The sequence below is a fragment of the Saxophila tyrrhenica genome (genome assembly GCF_035928015.1).
Source record: "Saxophila tyrrhenica strain CCFEE 5935 chromosome Unknown scaffold_3, whole genome shotgun sequence".
NCBI lineage: Eukaryota > Fungi > Ascomycota > Dothideomycetes > Mycosphaerellales > Extremaceae > Saxophila > Saxophila tyrrhenica.
Genome location: NW_027041735.1, coordinates 1,057,551 through 1,076,953, shown reverse-complemented (window position 1 = coordinate 1,076,953; position 19,403 = coordinate 1,057,551). Strand labels below are relative to the sequence as shown.

Below are 19,403 nucleotides of genomic sequence, written 5' to 3'. Positions count from 1 at the left end.
CACGGGTGGACCAACCTCCAGCCAGAACAATGTGGACCCGCCAACACAAGAAGAAGAATAAAGACCGCGGCTGACCTCCGGCACCCCATCCTCGCATGCATCACCCAAATATTCGCAGGCTGGAATCAGTCAAGATCTGACGCCTCTCCGATCGAAATCTCGCATTCGTTGCAACCGTTGCGCGATCTACCAAATCAAACCATGACAGTAAAACTCTCAGATCCCCGGCCTTATTATTACAACGACAATTTCCCCTCGTCATCTCACCGTTGTCCAACCTTCGCAAAGTGCTGTTGTACCACTCCCTCCTCGTGCTCGTGCTCATCCTCGTGCATCAACACCCATGGCTCTCCGAAATCCGGAGACCGCACCAGCGGGTCCTCTCGTCCTGCAGTGTTGCTGCACGAGCAAGCCACGCGGAAGCTCTTCTCTAGAATCTAATGCACCTTCATGCAAGCAACGCAAGCGTTCATATTTTCTCCGCTCGAGAGTTTGCGAGCTTGAAAGAGAGCTGGTGGACGGGAGCTGGTGGACAGCAGTTTCGGTTGAGATTGTGGAGATCTGAAATGCCGCACGATCTGACCCCACTTTCTTCAGTCTCCACTGCAGCTGCTGCTACTGATTACTCTCGTGCCACCACAGCTACAGCTGCATCTCGGGCATTAACTCCTCTCGGCTTCCACCATCTCTAAGTTCCCGTCCATTGTCCACCATGTCCCTCAACCCCCGCGCCCAGTCCGGCTTCCAGTCCGCCTCCACCTACGACGCCCACCGCCCCACCTACACCCCCTCCGTTATCACCACCCTCCTCTCCAACCTCAACCTAGCCGGCGTCAAAAACGCCCGCATAATCGACCTCGCCGCCGGCACGGGAAAATTCACCGAGGTTCTCGCGGCGAGGGACGAGGGGTATGAAATTTTGGCTGTCGAGCCGCATGCGGAGATGAGGAGGGTGTTGGAGGGGAAGGGGTTGAGGGGCGTTAAAGTGGTGGAGGGGAGGGGGGAGGATTTGGGGGTCATTGGGGATGGGTGGGCGGATGGGGTGGTTGTTGCGCAGGTAGGGGAATATCCTCTATACACTATGTTCTACGAGTTTTCTGTCAGCTACGGTAGCTGAGCGTGCAAGGTAGGCATTCCATTGGTTCGCCAACATGGACGCACTCCGCGAGATCCACCGCGTGCTGAAGCGGCATGCTGGGTTTGGTATGGTGTGGAACGTCGACGATGTAGGTCCCCCATCCCACCTCACCTCCTCGCTTCCCTCTTATCCTTTCCTTCCTAACCCTTCTCTTTCTTCAGTACAACGCGCCCCAATCCCACCCCGCAACCACAAACTACGAATCGGCCCTGCAATCCCTCACCTGGAGCCTCGACGACACCGACTCCGCCCCCCGCTACCGCCACGAAGCCTGGCGAGGCGTCTTCGACCAGCAGTCCAAATCATCACCTCTCTCACTCATCATCGCTTCCTCTTCTGAACAGCTCTTCTCGCTCCCGTTAGCGGAGACGGAAGAGAAGTTCGAAGTCAGACTAACGAAGGAGGAGTTGTGGGAGCGGTATGCGACGTTGAGCCAGGTTGCGAATTTGGGGGAAGAGGAGAAGGGGAAGGTGCGGAGCAGGTTTATGAGTATTTTAGAGGGGGAGGATGTGGAGGTTGATGGGGAGGGAAGGGTGGTGTGTCATGGGCATACGAAGTGCGTGTGGACGGGCAAGATTCCGGTGGAGGGGAGTGGGGATATTGGGGATATTGTCGGGACGCCACCGGCGGAATAGGGTGGATGGAGCTGCGGAGAAGTGGTAATTGCTGGTGGTAGTAGTGCTTTTTGCTTGGGTTGCTCGCCGCCTCATCCCCTTCAGCGTCTCGGGCATGCTTTCGCGGCTTCGAGCAGTGCTCAGTGCCTGGATTGATAGATAGACGTAGACTGGTAGACAAACTGCTCGCAACACCGTCCTTGGATGGTTTGAGCATGCTTCATGCAATCGTTGCCACCGTTTAGTCGCACGTCCTTGGTCTTCCTTCGACCCTCCCGTCACCATTCCAACGTGCACCAAGTCGCCCTTCTTTCACTGACTCGTCATGAGTCCGCAGAGATGTACATGACTAGAAGCTGTTAGCCACGCAACAACACCGAACTGTAATCAACGCAGAACTCACCGTTGTTCCCTCTCACGAACGCATCCCCATAATTCCTCCTCATCTTGCCATCCACGTACTCCTTGGTCTGCTCCAGCGCAATGTTCATGTAGCCATCGACGGACTGGAGCTCGCCTGTTGACCTGTCAGCAATTATTCTCACTTCTTCCTCCATATCTTGGCCACCAACCTTTGTAAACCACGCCAGAATTGAGCTTCACAGTCACCGGAGCGCCGATGATCTCGCTGAGAAAGCCAGACGGGTCCTTCGCATCTGCCGCGCCGTTTGCTGCTGCGGCTGGCGCACTCATGTTGGCTGTAATTTGCAGGTGAGGTTGATCAAGATATCACAAACGTTCACATGACTTTCGTGTTTCGCCAAACCTAAAGCAACGCACAGACCACCTCGAAAGTGAAAGTCACGCGCTACGGGCGCAACCTCAAACCTCGAACTTGTGACACAGCTCACTTCCAACACCATGCCGACACAATCTCAATAGGAAACAATGTCCCTCTTCAAACGCCCCGCCTGGGCGAAACAAGCACCCACAGCTGCCTCAGACGAGCCCGACGACAGCGAAACGAACATCTTCTCGCACTCCTCGCGCTCGTACCGCGAAATCGTCGCGGAGCAAGAGCGCAAGAAGCGCGAAAAACTCGAGCGGAAGAAGGTGAAAGAGGAGCGTCGCAACTCCGGGAAACGGGAAGTCGAGGATGAGTTCCCGAGGGAGGATGGGGGATGTTTGAAGAAGCGGCGGATTACGCAGGAGGATGGGGAGAATTTGTTAGGAAGCATTGGGCTTTCGTCGAAAGTGGACTTAGGGGCGCAAGGGGGGGATGAGTGGAAGCCGGTGGTTATTGAGGACGAGGAGCCGGTTAGGCGGAGCCCGAGGATGAGGCGGGGGGTGGATGTGAGCTCGCCTAGGCGGGGGAGGAGGGGGAGGGAGGTTGTTGAGGTGGTTGGTGATGATGATGAGGAGGGTGTCAGGCAGCAGGAGGAACAGATTGTGTATGAAGCGCCGCCGCCTGAGCCGGTGGAGGTTGAAGAGGAGTCGGACGACGAATTCGCCGAGCTGAAGCGGAAGGCACGACTGGCGCGGCAACAGAAAGAGCTGAGCAGCAAGAAGTCGCAGACGCCAGACTTAGGCGGTCCGTCACCGAGTCCTGGCATGGGGGCGTCAGATACGGGACATGGCGGTCTGCCGACACCTCCCCCAGACCCGGTCGTGGAGATCATGGTCACGTCGCAGATACCCAACACCAACCCTCTTATTGTGCACCGGAAGATCTCGCAGCGAACGCAGGAAGTGCGGACAGCATGGTGCGGCCGGCAGGGTTTCACGGAGGAAATGACGCGAGATGTCTTCTTCATCCATCGCATGCGCAAAATTTACGACGCCACTACCTGCAGAAGTCTTGGACTGTATGTTGATGCATTTGGAAACGTCGTGATGAAAGGTGCAGAGGATAAGGATGGTGTGGAAAAGGTGCATCTGGAAGCTGTGACGGAGGAGATATTCCAGGAGATGAAGGCGCAGAAGGCAATAGAGGAGAAGAGGCGGAGCGGCGAGCTGCCTCCCGAAGAAGAGCCACAAGACGGCGCTGGCGCTGAGGAGGAGACTCCGGTGCCAGAAGAGCATATCCGTCTGACGCTGAAGGGCAAGGGGACGAAGAACTTGAGGATAAAGGTGAAGCCGGTACGTATCTCACGCATACCACACTTACCACTGACCCGTGCTAACTTCTTTGCAGACGACGCTCTTCAGCAAAATCGCCAACGCCTACCGCAAATCCCATCACCTCGACGACAGCGCCACCATCTCCCTCGAACTCGACGGCGAGCGCCTAAATCCAGACCATGAAGTCCAGAGCACCGATATCTCGGATCTGGACTGCTTGATGGTGCATGTCAACTGAACGAAACGCACGATTCTGACGACTGAGACGACTAGTATGAATTTTATGTTGGCTCATCGCTCATGCACACAAGCGCTTTGCTTGGCGCGAGCTTCAGCCCACGCATATTTACCCTACATAGCTATTCAGAGATACCCAGCAACGAAACCCCTTCCTTCCACCACTCTCCCTCCCTTCCTTTCCATGCCGTCAGGTCCCATCCCCACCCGACTCGTCGTCTTCCTATCTCAAAGTAAATATTCGACCCAGCGGCCAGCCCTACGCATCAACGTTGGGCACCGATCGGGCAGCAACGCCTTCCCGGGCCGGCCCAGTCGTCTCGCATTTCACACTTCACTTGTGCAGCTTTGCACATGGGGTGTGGCCTCTCACAGCCCACGCCTCTCCCGAAGTGCTTGGTGGATGGGTTGTGTATGGGTGCGGGTAGACACAGCAGCAGCGAAGCCGGCGCTTGGCGATACGTGGCGGCGTCTCTATGGTAGTAAGGGTGCTCAAGCTGCATATGAGCCGACCAATGCTGGAGATTGTGGGATGCAAGGAGGAACCTTTGGGTCAGCGATAGTGGTGTGGCGAGGGACGTGGACGGGTGGGAGGGAGTGCTTGTTCCGAGGGGAATTGGTATTTTCAGGTTGGGCTGGGTTGGAGGTGATGACTCGTATCTCGCAGTGGGTTTGAGCCCGATGGATGGTGTGGTGGTATAAGAGGGTAGTAGCCTCGCTCTAGACGACAGAACAGAACGGAAAGTGAAGAAAACTGGCACCTCGTTACCTTCGTGCACCCCTACCTACCAATTTTCAAACCACATCAGCCGGCAAAACAAGTAACACCACATCCTCGCCAATCGTCCGCCCACGCACACCGTCCCACAATCCAGCTCCCTCCACGCCCACCTACCTCATCCACCCCCGCAGCGACAGTTTCCCAGAGCAGATGTCTTCCACGCATATCCAGAGAATCACCAGCATTGACCTCGCCCGCCTTCGGAGACCGGACCGGTGAATTGATAACGGTGCTGATTGGAGAGTTGCAGTCTGTCGTCAGAGTGCGTAAGGTGCATGCGCAGGATCCTTTGTGACGATTTTCTTCTTCGAAGTGGTACCGGTGCTGGCAGAACAGAGGGGTCTGCGATATCGCTTGGGCAACCACTGGTGTTTGGTGACCACAAGGACGGGTTCATCAAAGTCGGTTCCCACCCGCTTGAGATTGAGAGTCGACAGTGGTTCTTCTCCAACTGCACAATCTAAGGTGAGTCCGTTGCAGTTCGCTTGATGGTTACCTGCAGGCCGCAGCCGGTCTGTCCCGCTAGTCGCTGGACTGGTCTCATCGTCCTGCAGCAGCAGACACTTTTTCGAAATTCGTCCGTCTTCCTGGCAAAGCGGTTGCTAACGTCCTGGGAGTCTCCAGATTGCAGCATCTGACCGAACGTGGCACAGCTACCCTGCTAGCATTGGGCCTTCAGCAATCGACCTATCTTTGCTGCGTCATCGGACGTTCTGCATCTGCAACGCCAGCAAACCGCAAACGCCATTTTCCATCTTATCCAAGACCGACTCATAGTCTGACGAGAAGCAGTCTGAAAGTCAGAAACGAACCATCGAGGGCTGATATAGCCCGATCGGAGCTTTACGTTTCACCCTTGCACGTGTGAGGGGCAGCAGTGTCTCATTTCCACCGCGCGCTTCCTGGCCCTCTCACGTCTCGGCGGCCAACTGTCGACCGGAGTGTGCGAAGGAGTGCGTGTCGTTGCCCCTTGCTGACACTCCAACACCTCCGCTCGAAAACCTCCATCCACACCGTCCTCTCCCCGACAAAGCATTGTTGAGGGTGGCACAGAGGACGTCGCTGCAACAACGCGAGACACGCTTGACACGGCAATCGATATCGCTAAACGCGGGACCATCCATCGCCCCGGGAACGAGTGTCACCAGCACCACCACGACCCCCACGGGCGACCATCCTGTCGTTGACGACGAGTGTCCTTGTACTCTCCCATTTCATACTTTGACTGACTGATCCATGCCGTGAGTACTCCCCTCCCGTTGTTCGACAGTCACCTGCAATGCCTCACCGGTCTCGCGGCCGGCGTCGCTAGCGCAGGAAAAGCGGCCCCACGGCGTCGACCTCGCCGCAACAACAGACAGAAGCTAACATTTTCGTCGTGTCTACTCCAGGCCATCCACAGTCGCTTTCGTCCCCCCTGCACCCGAAGTGGAAGTCATCTTCGACGACCGACCGCGCCACTCTTCCGGCCGCAGCGCATCCATCCGCTCGCACCCCACCAGCCGCGGCAGCGGTAGCAGCGGCCGTCACAGCATTTCCGGGTCGGAGGGGAGTTGGAAGATCATTGATCAACCACACTACGAAGACGACGAGGAGTACGAAGAGGAGGACGACCTTGAGCCTGGAGACTCAGCATCGCGCGCGCGTCAACCACTGCCGAGACGCTACACCACCCAACACGCACGTCCAGAGCCGACTCGACGACACTCGTCAAGAAGAATCAGACAACAGGCGCCAGAGCCAGATCTGGAGCCCGAGATTGAAGAGCCTCGGCGACGACATTCGTCTCGAAGGCACCACTCTGGTCACCGCGTAAGACGCCACGACTCGCATCGCGCTCCTTCCGACGAGTCGTCCAGCACCGTGGCGTCGTCTCACGATGATTACCCTTACAGCCACCATGGCATGCCACCACCTCGAGCCTACCCGCCTCCTCCAGGCCCAGGTTTCAGGCACGGCGTCCCGCCCGGCCATGGTGGCTACCCTCCCAGCGCTATGACTTCTCAGCCAGGCTACCCTGATGGTGGCTACGGCGGGCGACAAGCGTTGGTGCATATGCCGCAACAGCAGCAGGATCCATTCGGCTATCCGATCCACAACAACCCCTTCTCGCCGCAGGAGTCACAGCAGAATCCTTTCTCGCCAATGAGTGCTGCTTCTGGGCCAAGCTATTTTGCCATGGATCCGCATGCGCCGCCAACCCACCATCACCGGCCTCAGGGACCGCCACGACCACAGAGCTTTGTCGCGCCTAGCTCCCATTACGGCTCAGAAATGATGAGTCCCTATGGCCATCCTGGAATGCCGCAGTACCCTGGGTACCCCATGCCACCAATGCCTGGCTACCCAATGCCGCCCTGGTATCAACACCCTCCCTCCCATACAAGCTCCCCAGCACCAGCGGCTGAGAAGAAGGAGGAGAAAAACGACTCGCTCGAGGCACTTCAGGCGCTTTTCACAAAGAATGAGGAGTCCCGTGCCGCATGGCACAAGGAGATTCTGGCCAAAGCAGAAGCCGACGCGGCGGCAGCGGCCGAGAAGAGAGCCAGAGAGGAGGAAGAGAAGAAGAAGAAGGAAGAGATTGCCGACGCCACCAAGAAGGCAAAGGAGGCAGCGGAGCAGAAAGCCGAAGAGGCAGCAAAGAAAGCCAAAGACGAGCACGAGAAGAAGCTCAAGGAAGCCGAGACCGCGCGCGAAGAAGCTCTGAAAAAGCAAAAGGAACTCGAAGAAGAAGCCGCCAAGCTCAAACCTCCAGACCACGCCGGCAAGAACATCAAATTCAAAGACGCCATGGACCGCAAGTACAGCTTCCCCTTCTACCTCTGCAAGACGTGGAAGGGCATGGAGGGGCTCATCAAGCAGGCTTTCATGGCCATGGAGCCGATCGGCGAGCACGTCCGGCAAGGACGGTACGATCTTACTGGACCTGATGGCGAGATTATTCTGCCACAGGTGTGGGAGAACATGGTCCAGCCGGACTGGGAGATTGAGATGCACATGTGGCCCATTGCCGAGGAGAAGAAGGAGAAGAAGGCCAAGGACCCGCTCGCCGCGCTCAACGACCCGTTCATGGACCTCGGCCTCGGCGACTTGGGGATCATGGATCCCATGCCGCCGCAGAAGAAGAAGAGCAGCGGCAAAGCCAAAGACGCCGGCGCGAAGCGATCCGGTACGGCTAAGAGACAAGACGCGAATATCATCACCGTCGGCCCGGACATCCCCCCTCCGCCCCCGAATTTCCCCCCCGGTATGCTGCCCGATCCGCTTGGGATGGCTTTCGCGGACGATTACCCGATGCCAGCGGCGGCGCAGAAGGTCAAGCAGGCGAAGGGCAGGAGTGGGAGTAAGAGTAAGGGTAAGGACGTCACGGGGTTGGCGGCGTGGTTTGCGGGGAATAGTCGCGGGGTTTCGAGTAAGAAGAGGTGAAGGCAGCGAAGGGGTTTGGTTGGCAGCTTCGAGGATGGTGGGTGTGATCTGGCGTTGAGATTTTCAAGAGATGTTTGCGGTGATCTTGAGATGGGGTTTGTTGGGTGGTTGGGTTGGGATCTCGTATGCGCCTCTCTTGCTTGGACATTTATGCGGTTGATGCGATTGATGCGATTTATGATACCACTTATTTTCGAGCTTGCGAGCATGGCTTCTGGGGTTGATGATGGCGGGATGGGGCTGGTCGCTTGCGCTGGGCGCGGCGGGGTGGAGATGAGGATATGGCTTGAAGGACTACCCGATGTTTTGGCATGGAATGAGCATGGATGAGCGTTACGGTTTTGCGATTTATGGAGGGGAATGGAGGGGACTGAAAGAGGTAATAGTGCAAACGATGTGAAAAAGTTTGTGTACTCTGCTCTCTGCTCTGCTCTCTACTCTATTCAACGCCGTTCGGTTCAACGCCGTTCGGTTCATCTTTCACCTTTCTCTGTGGGTCTTGTTGTTTGCTTGGCTAGACTGTTCATTGACGTATCGGTACTGGGTTAGGTGCTATGGGGTGGGAGTTGGATCCTGGGAGATGTTGTTGAACAGTGGTCAAGATGGCAGTGCGCGAAAGATGTGCGTAAGCTGCCTGCGGGAAAATCTGATAGAAAACCCCGGCTGAGATGCGGACAAGGGTCCATGCTAGCGTAGTGTCCAGGGCGGAGTAAGTCAGGACAGTCGTTGCGTGGACAAGGGTCTCCTCGAACCGCCGGCAGACGAACTCGCTTCTGTCACCAGCCCTCTCCAGATCAAAATCAAACACTTGGTTTCTTATGGTCAAGGTGGATTTTCTGTCCCCGAAGCTGGATACGGATCTAAATCCCCAGTGATGACAGATCTCTGCACCTGCCTGTATGCCTGCTGTCGATACTGTGTCCTTCTCTTACGCTGAACCTGTTGTTCCATTTGATGAGAGCGGATGCTCACCGGTAACCTCAAACCGCGTCCCCATGCCATGGCTTTCTTGTGGAGAAAAGGGCGAAAGTCTTGTCCGACAGCGATGTAGTCCTTGACGGCCATGCTCAAAGTGATTCTCCGAGGAAGAGTCAGAGAAGTTGAGCAACCCAATTCATAAGCCTCAGCACCTTCCCATGTCACGCTGGTCGGCCTCTCCACTTCCCGCGGTATCCGTATTGGAATGTGTGAGTGAAAGGCGTACATTTCAATGACAGTGTGCCGTCTACTCGCACGCAGCGCAGCCTCTGGTCCTGGTTCGTCATTCAATTTCCTGAGCGCCATAACGCCGAACGGTGGCAACGAATGGATGTTGTTGAAGTTTGGGTGGAAGGTGAAGAGTAGATCTCCTTCTCGCAGTAGCTTCAAAGGGGCGCTCGTGAAACACTGGGCAAGGGGAGCATCACCAAGATGACCATGGCAAATCAAACTATCCTTTTCGATCGGTATAACCTCGCCCAGTGCCCAGAGCTGGATTTCCATCATCGACCAGCGCTGGTCACGCTCGAAGTAAGGCTGCTGCCGGAGCTCAAGAGCCCGGCACAGTGGATCTGCCAACCTCCCGGCTGGTTGACCGGGATATGCGAGGACGACCCGCTCGAAGAGCTCGACATGCGATAGGGAGTAGTCGATGGGAATTTCCAAATCCACTGCTAGGCTCTTGAGCCCATAGACAAGATCGCGCTTGTCGGAACACTCAGACCGAGAATAAGTACTGATCAACATCGGAAAATCTCGCTCGCTAGGCTTTTTGCGCTGGAGTTTAAGGGAGACCATAATGTTCCACCCTGGACTGCGTGCAATCTCGCGAGTTCGTTTGAGCTTTTGACCCATGGCCACGACATCGACCCAAGACCAATCGAAGGCTACGTGATTCTCCACCATGTGCACCTGGAGCCGATGCGAAAGGAGGATTTCTTGGATTATCCAGAGCCGCATCCAGTAAGAATTAGACACGATGGCGGGAAATCGGCAGTACAAATTCCAATCTTCCCTTGGTCCAAACCAGCGGTCTCGGATGTCAAAATATTCTCGTTCGGCCGACCTCCACGGGCGATACATGTAGCCTTCCCCGGCATGGGTCGGTGCCGTTGATTTGGCGTCCAAGCTCCCCAGACTGCCTAAACATAGCCTCGTGATGCGGCTGTGGCGGTAGATCTGGTGCATCTGCTCTACTTGCTGGCTCTTCTCTTCGTTGTCAGCATGGTTGATGGAGATGGCGTCCGCCCAGAGCACCCTTGCGCCGTACAGCCGCATTGTCCGTAGGAGATCCTACAAATTCCTCCGTATCCACAGAAGCTTGCCATCGACGACAATGGCTCGCTGCCGCTCATCGGATCCCCAAGTGTAAGTAGCAGCGTCGTACTGATTCTTCACATCTTCAAGTTGTGCAGTGCGTAGGGAACAGCGGATGAGTTTTTGATCGTCTTCTGCGGGCTCAAGATGCAACAAGCGGATGCTGTTTTTCCGGGATGGGTTGGTACGAGTATAGAGTCTCCGGGAGTCGTGCAGAATCGCGCACGTAGTATAGAGCCTCCCAAAGTCGTGCAGCATCGCGCACGTTTTCTGCGCGACAGACACTGCCATTGATAGAGTTCCGATTGTTTCGTGCTGGCCCTAGGCATGAGCGATGGCCAGGCTTTTCATCATCGACCATGTTCTCCCAGCCGTAAGCGAAGGCGTGCTCACTGGTACAGCCCTTGAAAGCCATGTCCAGAAGATTGGCAGGTGGCACGTCCTTGAGGACATTGTCGACTGTGAACGTCATGGGTGCATGTTGTACCTCATCCAGTCCATCCATGTTGTCGAGGACCTCGTGGGTATTCCCGTGACAGGACCGATAGCATGCCTTCTCGAGAAGATCGAAAGATGTTCTGCTTATAGCAGGTAGATGTGCGGTTGAGACGAGGTGGCAGAGCTACCTGAGTGGAGGCGCGGCACAGCACAGCGCAGAGACGCAGCCTCGCGTAGAGCTCCGCCAGCCTCGTCGGCCTAGAAGGGACATGCTGATCAATTACAGCTCTATGACCAACTTGTACATATGATCTTGCCGCCTGAGCAAACGACAACCGTCCGCATATCAACACCTCCTACGATTTCGCGGCCCTACCAAACATCCGCCATCCACATCTCACCTCCTCAACCCCACTGAAACAACACCTGCTTCCCCTTCTTCCCCTTCCCCTTCCCACCGCCAACAACCTCCTGCTCCTCACTCAGCGGCGTACTCGCACCCGTCCCCGCCCCAGCACCGCCTCCAGCGCCCCAACTAAAAGCAGACGTATTGCTACTACTCTGCCGAATCACGCCGGACCCAGTATATCCCGGACTAAACACCGTACTCGTCGGCTTCTTCCCAGGCGGCAGCGCTGGGAAGGCTTCACCTCCCTTCTTGAGCTGCGCAGACGACTGCGCGCGGCTGGGCGTCGGCGAAGGCCGCGTGGAGTTGGACGCGGAATTGGAGTTGGAGTTTGCAGCAGCGGCAGGGCGGAGCGAGAGCCAGCCTGACGGTTGTTGCTGAGGAGCAGCACCAGAGGACGGGAGGGCAGGGAAGGCATTACCTTTCGAAGCCGTCGTCGCAGCAGCGGTGTTGTTCCATGAGCGTTGTTGGCCGGCGCGTTCGCTGCGGGCGGTGGAGCTTTTAAGTTTGAGAACTCTATTCCCGCCGATTCCGGCTCCGAGAACGCTTGCAGCGGTGCTTGAACTACCTGAAGGTCCTGGGAGGGAGGGGTAATCTTCGTTGATGGCTTTCCAGTCGCTCCAGGCTTTGAGGAGGCCGTCTTTCTTCTCGGTGATCTCGAACAGGTCGGCGAGTTCCTTCACAAGCTTGCCTAGTTCGGCCGCGGAGGTGTCGAAGAGTGAAAAGAAGGCGTCGATGAGATCGGTGGCCGTGACTTTGTTTGTACGGTAGGCGGAGATGCGTTCTCGGAACTCGGCGAGCTTCGTCTGCTCGTTACCGAGGAGGTTGGCAGCGCGCTCGGTCACGGCGTTGTGGCGTAGACGGCGAGCTTGTTCTTGTGGGGTAAGGGACTCAGTTGGACGGGTGTCGGTGGTTGTGGGAAGTGGTGGGCGATCGTGGAGGAGAGGATTTGCTGGTCGAGCAGCTGCTGGTCGTGGGCTTTGTGCTTGAGCGGGTCTGTGCACTGTCTGTGCCTGTGGTTCAGATGGCGTGGAGAGCTGTCCGCCGAATGTGCGAGTGGACACTGACTGCGCGCTCTGGATCTCACGCTCACGTTGATGGGCAAGCTCTGCACGGCTCATGTGGCCATTAGGTGCCGCAGGCATGGGCTCGGAGTTGGGATCGCGACCTCTTCCACCACCTCTCCTACCTCCACGTCTTGGCTCCACATACTGTGGCCTGTAGTCGAAGGCTGAGATGTCTACCCTTCGAGCATCTCGCCTGACATCCTTCGACATGCCGTTGGGATGTGCTTCCAGCTGATGCGCCTTCAGATCCATGGCAGAATCGAACACGACGAACTTCTTCTCCAGACATTCGGTATCCAGACAAGGGAAGTGGTCGCGCCCAAAGTGCTGTTCTAGAGCGTTGTGGTCGAGGTAGTACTGTGGGTTCTGACCTCCAGTCCTGCGATCGCATACATGACATCGTTCGTGCTTGTCTCTGCAGTGGGCGTACAGCTCGTCGTCGCCATAGAAGCGCTGCCGGCAAAACCCGCACTCTGGATGCCCTTTGAATCCGCTCTGGTCGACAGCGCCTGGGTTGTCATCCCCATACTTTTCATGCTTTCGTAGCTCCTGCTGGGTGAACAGCTCGTGTTCGTGCGCAAAGACCTTCTTGTTCCTAATACATAAGTCGCACATAGTCTTGTGGTGCACGGCCTTGACGTGTCGGTGCAAGTCTGGCCAGCCCAAGCAAGCGACATCGCAGTCTTTGTCCGGGCAGTTGTAGCGCAACAACAACACTGTATCTTCGAAGATCTCAGGCTTCTCATATGCGATACCAAGGTTCGCATCTGTCTTAGAGAAGTCCTTGCTCTCAAAGTCCTCAAACCTCTTCTCCCCATCGTCCGTGAAGATCACCGTACCCGCCTCAGTCCGACAGTGCGCGCAAGCCTTGGTCTTATACAAGGCTCGCAGTCGCAGCGCGCAGATATGGCAAGTCCGGTGGTTGCAGGGTGCCACGCTCTGGTGCGCAACCGGCGAAGCACAAATGAAGCAGACCTCAGCCTCCTCTTCACCCTCCCCACCCTGCGCGGTTTCGCCTGTAGTGTTGTTCTTGTCGGCGTCTTTGGTCAGGCGACCACCAAAGACGCCGTTTCCGCCGGGCTGCGGTGGTGGTTGTGCTGCGGTTGGATTCTGGTCGGGTACAGATGCTGTTGTCTGCGGAATGCTTGGAGCTCGGTCCCTGTTGCCGCCACGACCACCTCTGCCGCCGCGGCCTCTGCCTCTGCCCCGCGCGCGGTTGCCGGGAGACTGCGCCTGAGGATTGCCGTCGCCGCCTTCGCTGGGTATCGCTGATATGCCGTTTGGGTGAACGCCTCCTCTAGGCTGTCTGCCCTGGCCTCTGCCTCGGTTGCCGCCTCGCCTGGGTGAGTTGGGTGCCCCTGGGGTATCCCCGCCAGCTGTAGTCGGTCCTGTCGTCGCCATACTTGGTTGAGCGGGGGATGATGTTGTGCAGCGAGTGACTGAATGTGGTGGGGGTTATGTGAGATTGCTGGATGAGCGAAGGTCGTGGTTTGGATATGATAGCGATCAGGTGAGGTGGCAGTACTTCTTAAGGAGGAATATCCTTGGTCTTCGGCGTCTCGAAACACTGTATTCAAGAAAGTAGTAGCAATTACAAGTGGGATAGCGATGAGGTCAGGTCCTCCGCCAAGCGATTAGTCAGCAGCCAAACTCTCGTTCGACCACATCTCCCTTTGACTCCGTCTTGACTTTGACTCTTCCACTCTCACGATGACACACCACCCAATACCGTTCACGGTACCCGGGCTCCGCCTCCTGATCATGAACTCCCGCTGCGTATTCGCGACGTGCAAGCCGCGACGTCGCCTTACCTTGATTGGGATGTTCAAGACAAGTTCGTAGACTAATAACGCGTTCCGAGTCGATGTGAGACGGCAGTGAATGCGAATTCCAAGAAATGTGCAGGTGAATTGAGACTCCCAAGGTAAGCACGCTAAGGAACGGAAACTTCACCTCACATCCTATTCCTTCGCACAATCTTTCTTCACAATAACGCAGATTCCTGGCGTCCGCGCGTGCGAATAATCCGCAACCATGGACCACCCGGTGCAGTCTTCAGGCACGGTCAACCCTGTAGCGCATTGCTCACGCCGGCAAACGCCACCACCGGCGCCCGCCAAAGAGCGCAATCGAATTGGTGACTATGAATGCGACTTATGCCATCACCTGGTCATCGGAGCCAAACGCTTGCTGTGCTGCAAGCTTATTGTCTGTCTTGTGTGTGCCTATGATTGGGCTGTGCGATGCTCACTTTGCGGATATGAGCCGCGCAAGCCCGCTCGCGACACGATGTTGAAGCGAGAGATTGGCGATGACAACCAAGACGCCCACAAGCGATTTCGAACTGCTGGTGAGTTCAGGCTAAACATCCCGTTGTACACGTCTCCATACACCGCCGAACCTACACCGCCGGCGCCTGGCTCTTTCAGAAAGATCAAAGTCACTGGATTCAAGACGGAGAAAAGACGACAGCTTCGAGACGCTACATCAACTCAGCAAATCGACGACATGCTTCTGCACCTCACTTCGTCCATTGCCAACCTCAAACTCGACCCGAAACCACAACACCATCTTTTCAGCCTACCACAGGAGATCCAAGACATCATCTTCGATCTCGCATACCCCAGCGTCCAAAACTTCAATCCCACCACCCGCGCGCTATGGGTAGAGAGAGATGCGGCAACGGAGAGGCGATTCTACCTACATTCCACGACCGTTCCCGAAAGCCAATGTCTGTGAGCTGCTTGTGTGCAAGAGGTACCTTTTGGCCGCCTCCAAAGCATTCTTCGGCAACCAAGTTCTCGACACAGCGGGCACCTCAGACCCAATGCGAGGTGCCTTCTACCTACTCTTAAAAGATCGTGGTCTAGCTAGACAGTTCATCACCAGCGTCAGACTCCAAGTGTCCACATTGTATGGCATCTGGACGCTTCCGGATTGCCCCGGTCTAACGACGATCACAGCCGTTGTTAAACCAGATTGCTTCGAAGCAGTCGAGCCGCGGTTCGTGTGGGAGGTTGATCTTACAGAGGACGAGCTTTTCACTGTTGCCCGAGCACTTGACATCAGAAAGGTCTCCGGCTTGCTGCAGCTGCACGTTCAGGCTGATGAATGCGAGTACGCAGACTCGGCCGCCAAGCGAGCGATTTGGGAGAGCAACGTCGACATTTTTGGCCGCACGTTATCTACACTCCTCACTCGGCCGCGGGAGCAGAATTGCGACCGAAGCGCACACCGCCTCAGTCTTCACAGACGGCAGAACATCACTCTTTGGTTGTCCGAATGTCTTCCGCGACTCTTCATGCTCACAGCTCGCAGAGTGTCCAGATGCCACTTGCCAAGAAGCCCCCGATCAGGGACTTACTATCTTTGACAGTTCGGGGACACTCTCTACTCCTTCGCAACTCAAGCAGCTCGAACACCCAACAAAGCCTTCTCGCTCCTCGCGCTACGACTTCGAACCCCTATCGAAAGGAATCCGCATAACACTAAATGCTTGCGTACAGCGTCTTCCGAAGGATCTCGACTCATTGAAGCAAATGACAGACAGTGACGAAGTCAGGTTCCTCCAGTCCCTTGATTTCATGAGTAAGACCCTCACCTTGAAGGAATGTGACTCGTGATACACCAAGTTGGTGGCGGGGCTGGACAACGATGGGTCGAAGTGCGAGTTTGAGGAGTCCAAAGCAGAAGAATTTGCAGGTCAAGGTGGGACAGTCGATTCGTTCGAGGATGCAGCTGGGCAGGAGGCGTGAGGAGATGGAAGTAGCGTGGTGGGTGTGCTTTGGTGGAGAAGGCGCGAGGCGCGAGCAGAGTACGTACTGGGATGAGAGTAGTATGAATATGTGATAGGCGGTGGGGGTGGTACGCTGGGTCGATTGGGTTGCTATGAGGTAAGAGGCATGCTTGCTGGCTATAGTAAGTCATTCTTGAGAATTGTCTACCTCATGCTTCATACCTGCTCAACACTGTTTCACGCATTCCATCTCCGAGTCTTCTTGCTAGTTGAGTCCAATGTACAGGCTACGTAAGGTATCTGGAGAAGTGGCAGCTGGGTCAACCAAAGCACGTGTGCCAAGACAAGCTTTCCTTGACACGTGAAGTCTACAAGACAAGTAAACAACTTCACAGAAGCCTGCCCAAACCCTGCAGCGTCTTCCTTCCACCACTTTGACTCGCGCTCGGCCAACGTTGTCCTCACTAATGCGAGCACCGACAAATCGTCGACCGACGCCACCGCCAGCAAAGGTGGCATGAGGTTGAAGTTGAAACCGACTCTACGCCGCCCTGCAGAGCCACTGGCCGCTTTTCCAACGAACGTCAAACTTGCCGCGCTCGAGACTTCGGACCTTGACACGTCGAGTGAAGGCCTGGTACAGATAAGCCGCCTGTCACTGGACGCGCCCTTGAACGTGCCAGGAAGCATCAAGCGTAACGTCGAAGTCTACGAAACCACCCCCGATCGCGAGCAAGTGCCTCCTACCACGCAAGCCATCCCGACGTCTTCACAGAAGCCAGCTACTACCATCACGCCAGGCGCAGATGCGAGAGGCATCGAGCGCAACGTCGAAGTCTACGAAACCACCCCTGATCGCGAGCAAGTGCCTCCTACCACGAAAGCTGACACGGCTGCACCACCACAGCCACGCAAGAGCGCTAGGATGGCGAAGAGACTGAATTACCAAGTGAACTACCATCTTCGAAGCACACGTCAAAATCGCGACATCGATGCCATTCTCCTCGGGCTGACGCATTCCGTTGAGCACCTGACTTTCCGCCCGAAGCGCAACCTTCTCGGCTTACCACAAGAACTGCAAGACATAATCTTCGATCTCGTCTACTCCGCTACCAAACGGTTCAAGTGGGCGACCCTGGAATGTCTCAGACTGAGAAGAGCTTGTCGCCTTATAGGGGCGAACGTGGGCTACTGGTACGAGGGCCCGCACAACAACGCGCTTCCACAGCCTAAAGTGTGCGAGCTGCTTGTCTCAAAGCAGTATTTCGTGGGCGCTGTGGAGGTCTTCATAAGAAATCAGTCATTCGATCGGCCTTCCGGCAGCACTCAAGCCGTAATCAGCGGCTCCTTTCCAACGCTTGACGAAGTGCGCGCCACTATTCCTACCATTGGCATCGATATGGACGAGTTGATTGCCTTGTTTAACCGTCGTATCTCAGGCCACGCTGCAAGGCTGGAATTCGATCGACTGGTGAAGGTGGCAGCAACCAGTGACCGGGCGACTCGGAAGTGGTTCCCAAAGCTCGATATGCTCAACTCAGTCCCAGATAGCATGTTCGGACTATACTGCAACGGTCAGCTTGGTGTGTTTGGAGCCTTTGCGACCGCCATCACCCTACCGTTTCGTTTTGCTGAGGTTTCCTCACCCGATCTGCTCGACCAACTACCCAATCTGAAGAAGCTCACACTCGATGTCCACTGGAACGATCTCGCTTCATCTCATACCCGTCGCACCACGGGCGACATGCTTGCGCTTACGGACTTCGGGCGCTTGATCACCAAAACCCGCATCATTGAGGTCTGTGGTATCACGGAGTTCCACGCAAGGCCTGCTCAAATCGTCCAGGGTACAGACTTCCAGTTGAACGTGGAGAAGCTCGAGCGACTGCTCATGCCAATTGTCACCAGGCCCCGAGAGCACAAGAAGGATCAACAAGAGAGGGATATACTTCAGGACAATGGGACACCATTGTACCATGGCTCGAAGGTGTGCTGGGAGCGTCCCACGCCCAAGGTTGTTGACAAGTCGACGGAGCTCACGCTACACAACATGCCGAAGGACGTTGCGGGCTTGAAACGCATGCTTGACACGGATGGCGATCGTATGCTGGAACTCATCGACGCGTTATGCGAAGACAACAAGGTGGCACCGCGGAGTGATCGCATGCTTGCTGCGAGCCAACAGACAGTCCAGCTTGAGCTGGAAGACGAGCTTGAAGAGAGTTTCGGTGATGGGTCAGAAGGTGGCGTACCTGTTTATTGAGGCATGTGAGGACTGAAGGACGTATTGACAGGAGCGAGGGCATGGAAAAGGACCGGTCATGAGCTTGGTTCGACGGGATTCCTTCGTGGGGAACGGAGGAGTAGTTTCTTTGTCGTGGGAAGGTCATCGCCGGAATCTTTCGCATTGTTCGTCAACTGTAGGAGAACGTAATCGTTGCTCAAAAGTGACTACATTGTGCGATAGCGGAGCATCGTGTAGAACCAGCAAACCCGTTTTCTTTCCAGAATTGAGTCAATTCACCTCGTTTAACCTCGATCAGGTTGTTACGGAAGCCGTTGAAACTTAATCGACGACTGACGTAGTGATTGGGCACACAGCGTACCCCCTCGTAGGAATTTGAATATCGAAGCACACCATCAGACACCGAGAGCCATATCATAATAGTCGAGATGATCATGTCAAAAGCAGTGGCGGACATCCAAGAAGGAGACTACATCATGATCAGCAATTGTCCATGCATGGTCGAAGAAATCAGCGAGCCGGAAGACACAGGCACGTCTGAATTCAATTTCAAGCGCGAGACGAACTCACCGGGAAGTACTATACCGAGTCGTATTCGTCCGATAGCTCTGTGGAAGCAGCTGAGGTGTCGTACGAAAGTCACAATTGTGAGTAATGAGAAGCAATCATGCTCCGAAGACGATAGCTTGCTTGATGTGTATCTGACTCTGGTATTCTAAGCCAGTGTTGACGACCAGAACAACACGGTAACGCTCGAAGACGGCACGCAAGTACCAACATTCGACGAACACGTGGCTCGCCAATTGTACCAAGAGATCTGCGACCTTGAGGATCGAGGACAAGATGGTAAGTGAATTGCATAGGATGGAGACATGGCCAGGATGCAGAGCTGACCTCTGTGCAGCAAAGGTCCAGGCCAGGATTGTGACGGCTGCGGGACGCAGGAGAGCGCTTTGGGG

At 55.8% G+C, this 19,403-nt stretch overlaps 8 protein-coding genes across 8 annotated transcripts; 5 read left to right on the top strand and 3 right to left on the bottom strand.

Moving 5' to 3' along the window:
* Positions 1–712: 712 nt before the first annotated feature.
* LTR77_002366 (uncharacterized protein) lies at positions 713–1,773 on the top strand (the record flags this gene model as incomplete). Its single annotated transcript, XM_064799625.1, has 3 exons — positions 713–1,057; positions 1,131–1,226; positions 1,300–1,773. 3 exons carry the CDS (start codon positions 713–715, stop codon positions 1,771–1,773), a joined length of 915 nt encoding a protein of 304 aa, XP_064662380.1.
* Positions 1,774–2,075: 302 nt separating this feature from the next.
* Positions 2,076–2,445, bottom strand: LSM6 (U4/U6-U5 snRNP complex subunit lsm6; the record flags this gene model as incomplete). The annotated part of the gene is made up of 3 exons (XM_064799624.1): positions 2,076–2,101; positions 2,156–2,269; positions 2,325–2,445. 3 exons carry the CDS (start codon positions 2,443–2,445, stop codon positions 2,076–2,078), a joined length of 261 nt encoding a protein of 86 aa, XP_064662379.1.
* Positions 2,446–2,640: 195 nt separating this feature from the next.
* Positions 2,641–4,051, top strand: LTR77_002364 (uncharacterized protein; the record flags this gene model as incomplete). Its single annotated transcript, XM_064799623.1, has 2 exons — positions 2,641–3,831; positions 3,887–4,051. The coding sequence occupies 2 exons, from the start codon at positions 2,641–2,643 to the stop codon at positions 4,049–4,051; spliced, it is 1,356 nt and encodes a 451-aa protein (XP_064662378.1).
* Positions 4,052–6,067: 2,016 nt separating this feature from the next.
* LTR77_002363 (uncharacterized protein) lies at positions 6,068–8,257 on the top strand (the record flags this gene model as incomplete). The annotated part of the gene is made up of 2 exons (XM_064799622.1): positions 6,068–6,072; positions 6,223–8,257. The coding sequence occupies 2 exons, from the start codon at positions 6,068–6,070 to the stop codon at positions 8,255–8,257; spliced, it is 2,040 nt and encodes a 679-aa protein (XP_064662377.1).
* Positions 8,258–9,079: 822 nt separating this feature from the next.
* Positions 9,080–11,057, bottom strand: LTR77_002362 (uncharacterized protein; the record flags this gene model as incomplete). Its single annotated transcript, XM_064799621.1, has 2 exons — positions 9,080–10,528; positions 10,818–11,057. The coding sequence occupies 2 exons, from the start codon at positions 11,055–11,057 to the stop codon at positions 9,080–9,082; spliced, it is 1,689 nt and encodes a 562-aa protein (XP_064662376.1).
* A 338-nt stretch (positions 11,058–11,395) lies between these two features.
* LTR77_002361 (uncharacterized protein) lies at positions 11,396–13,864 on the bottom strand (the record flags this gene model as incomplete). Its single annotated transcript, XM_064799620.1, has 1 exon — positions 11,396–13,864. One exon carries the CDS (start codon positions 13,862–13,864, stop codon positions 11,396–11,398), a length of 2,469 nt encoding a protein of 822 aa, XP_064662375.1.
* A 633-nt stretch (positions 13,865–14,497) lies between these two features.
* On the top strand, positions 14,498–15,202 carry LTR77_002360 (uncharacterized protein; the record flags this gene model as incomplete). Its single annotated transcript, XM_064799619.1, has 2 exons — positions 14,498–14,671; positions 14,729–15,202. The coding sequence occupies 2 exons, from the start codon at positions 14,498–14,500 to the stop codon at positions 15,200–15,202; spliced, it is 648 nt and encodes a 215-aa protein (XP_064662374.1).
* Positions 15,203–16,117: 915 nt separating this feature from the next.
* On the top strand, positions 16,118–18,462 carry LTR77_002359 (uncharacterized protein; the record flags this gene model as incomplete). The annotated part of the gene is made up of 2 exons (XM_064799618.1): positions 16,118–16,298; positions 16,595–18,462. The coding sequence occupies 2 exons, from the start codon at positions 16,118–16,120 to the stop codon at positions 18,460–18,462; spliced, it is 2,049 nt and encodes a 682-aa protein (XP_064662373.1).
* Between the last annotated feature and the right edge of the window lie 941 nt (positions 18,463–19,403).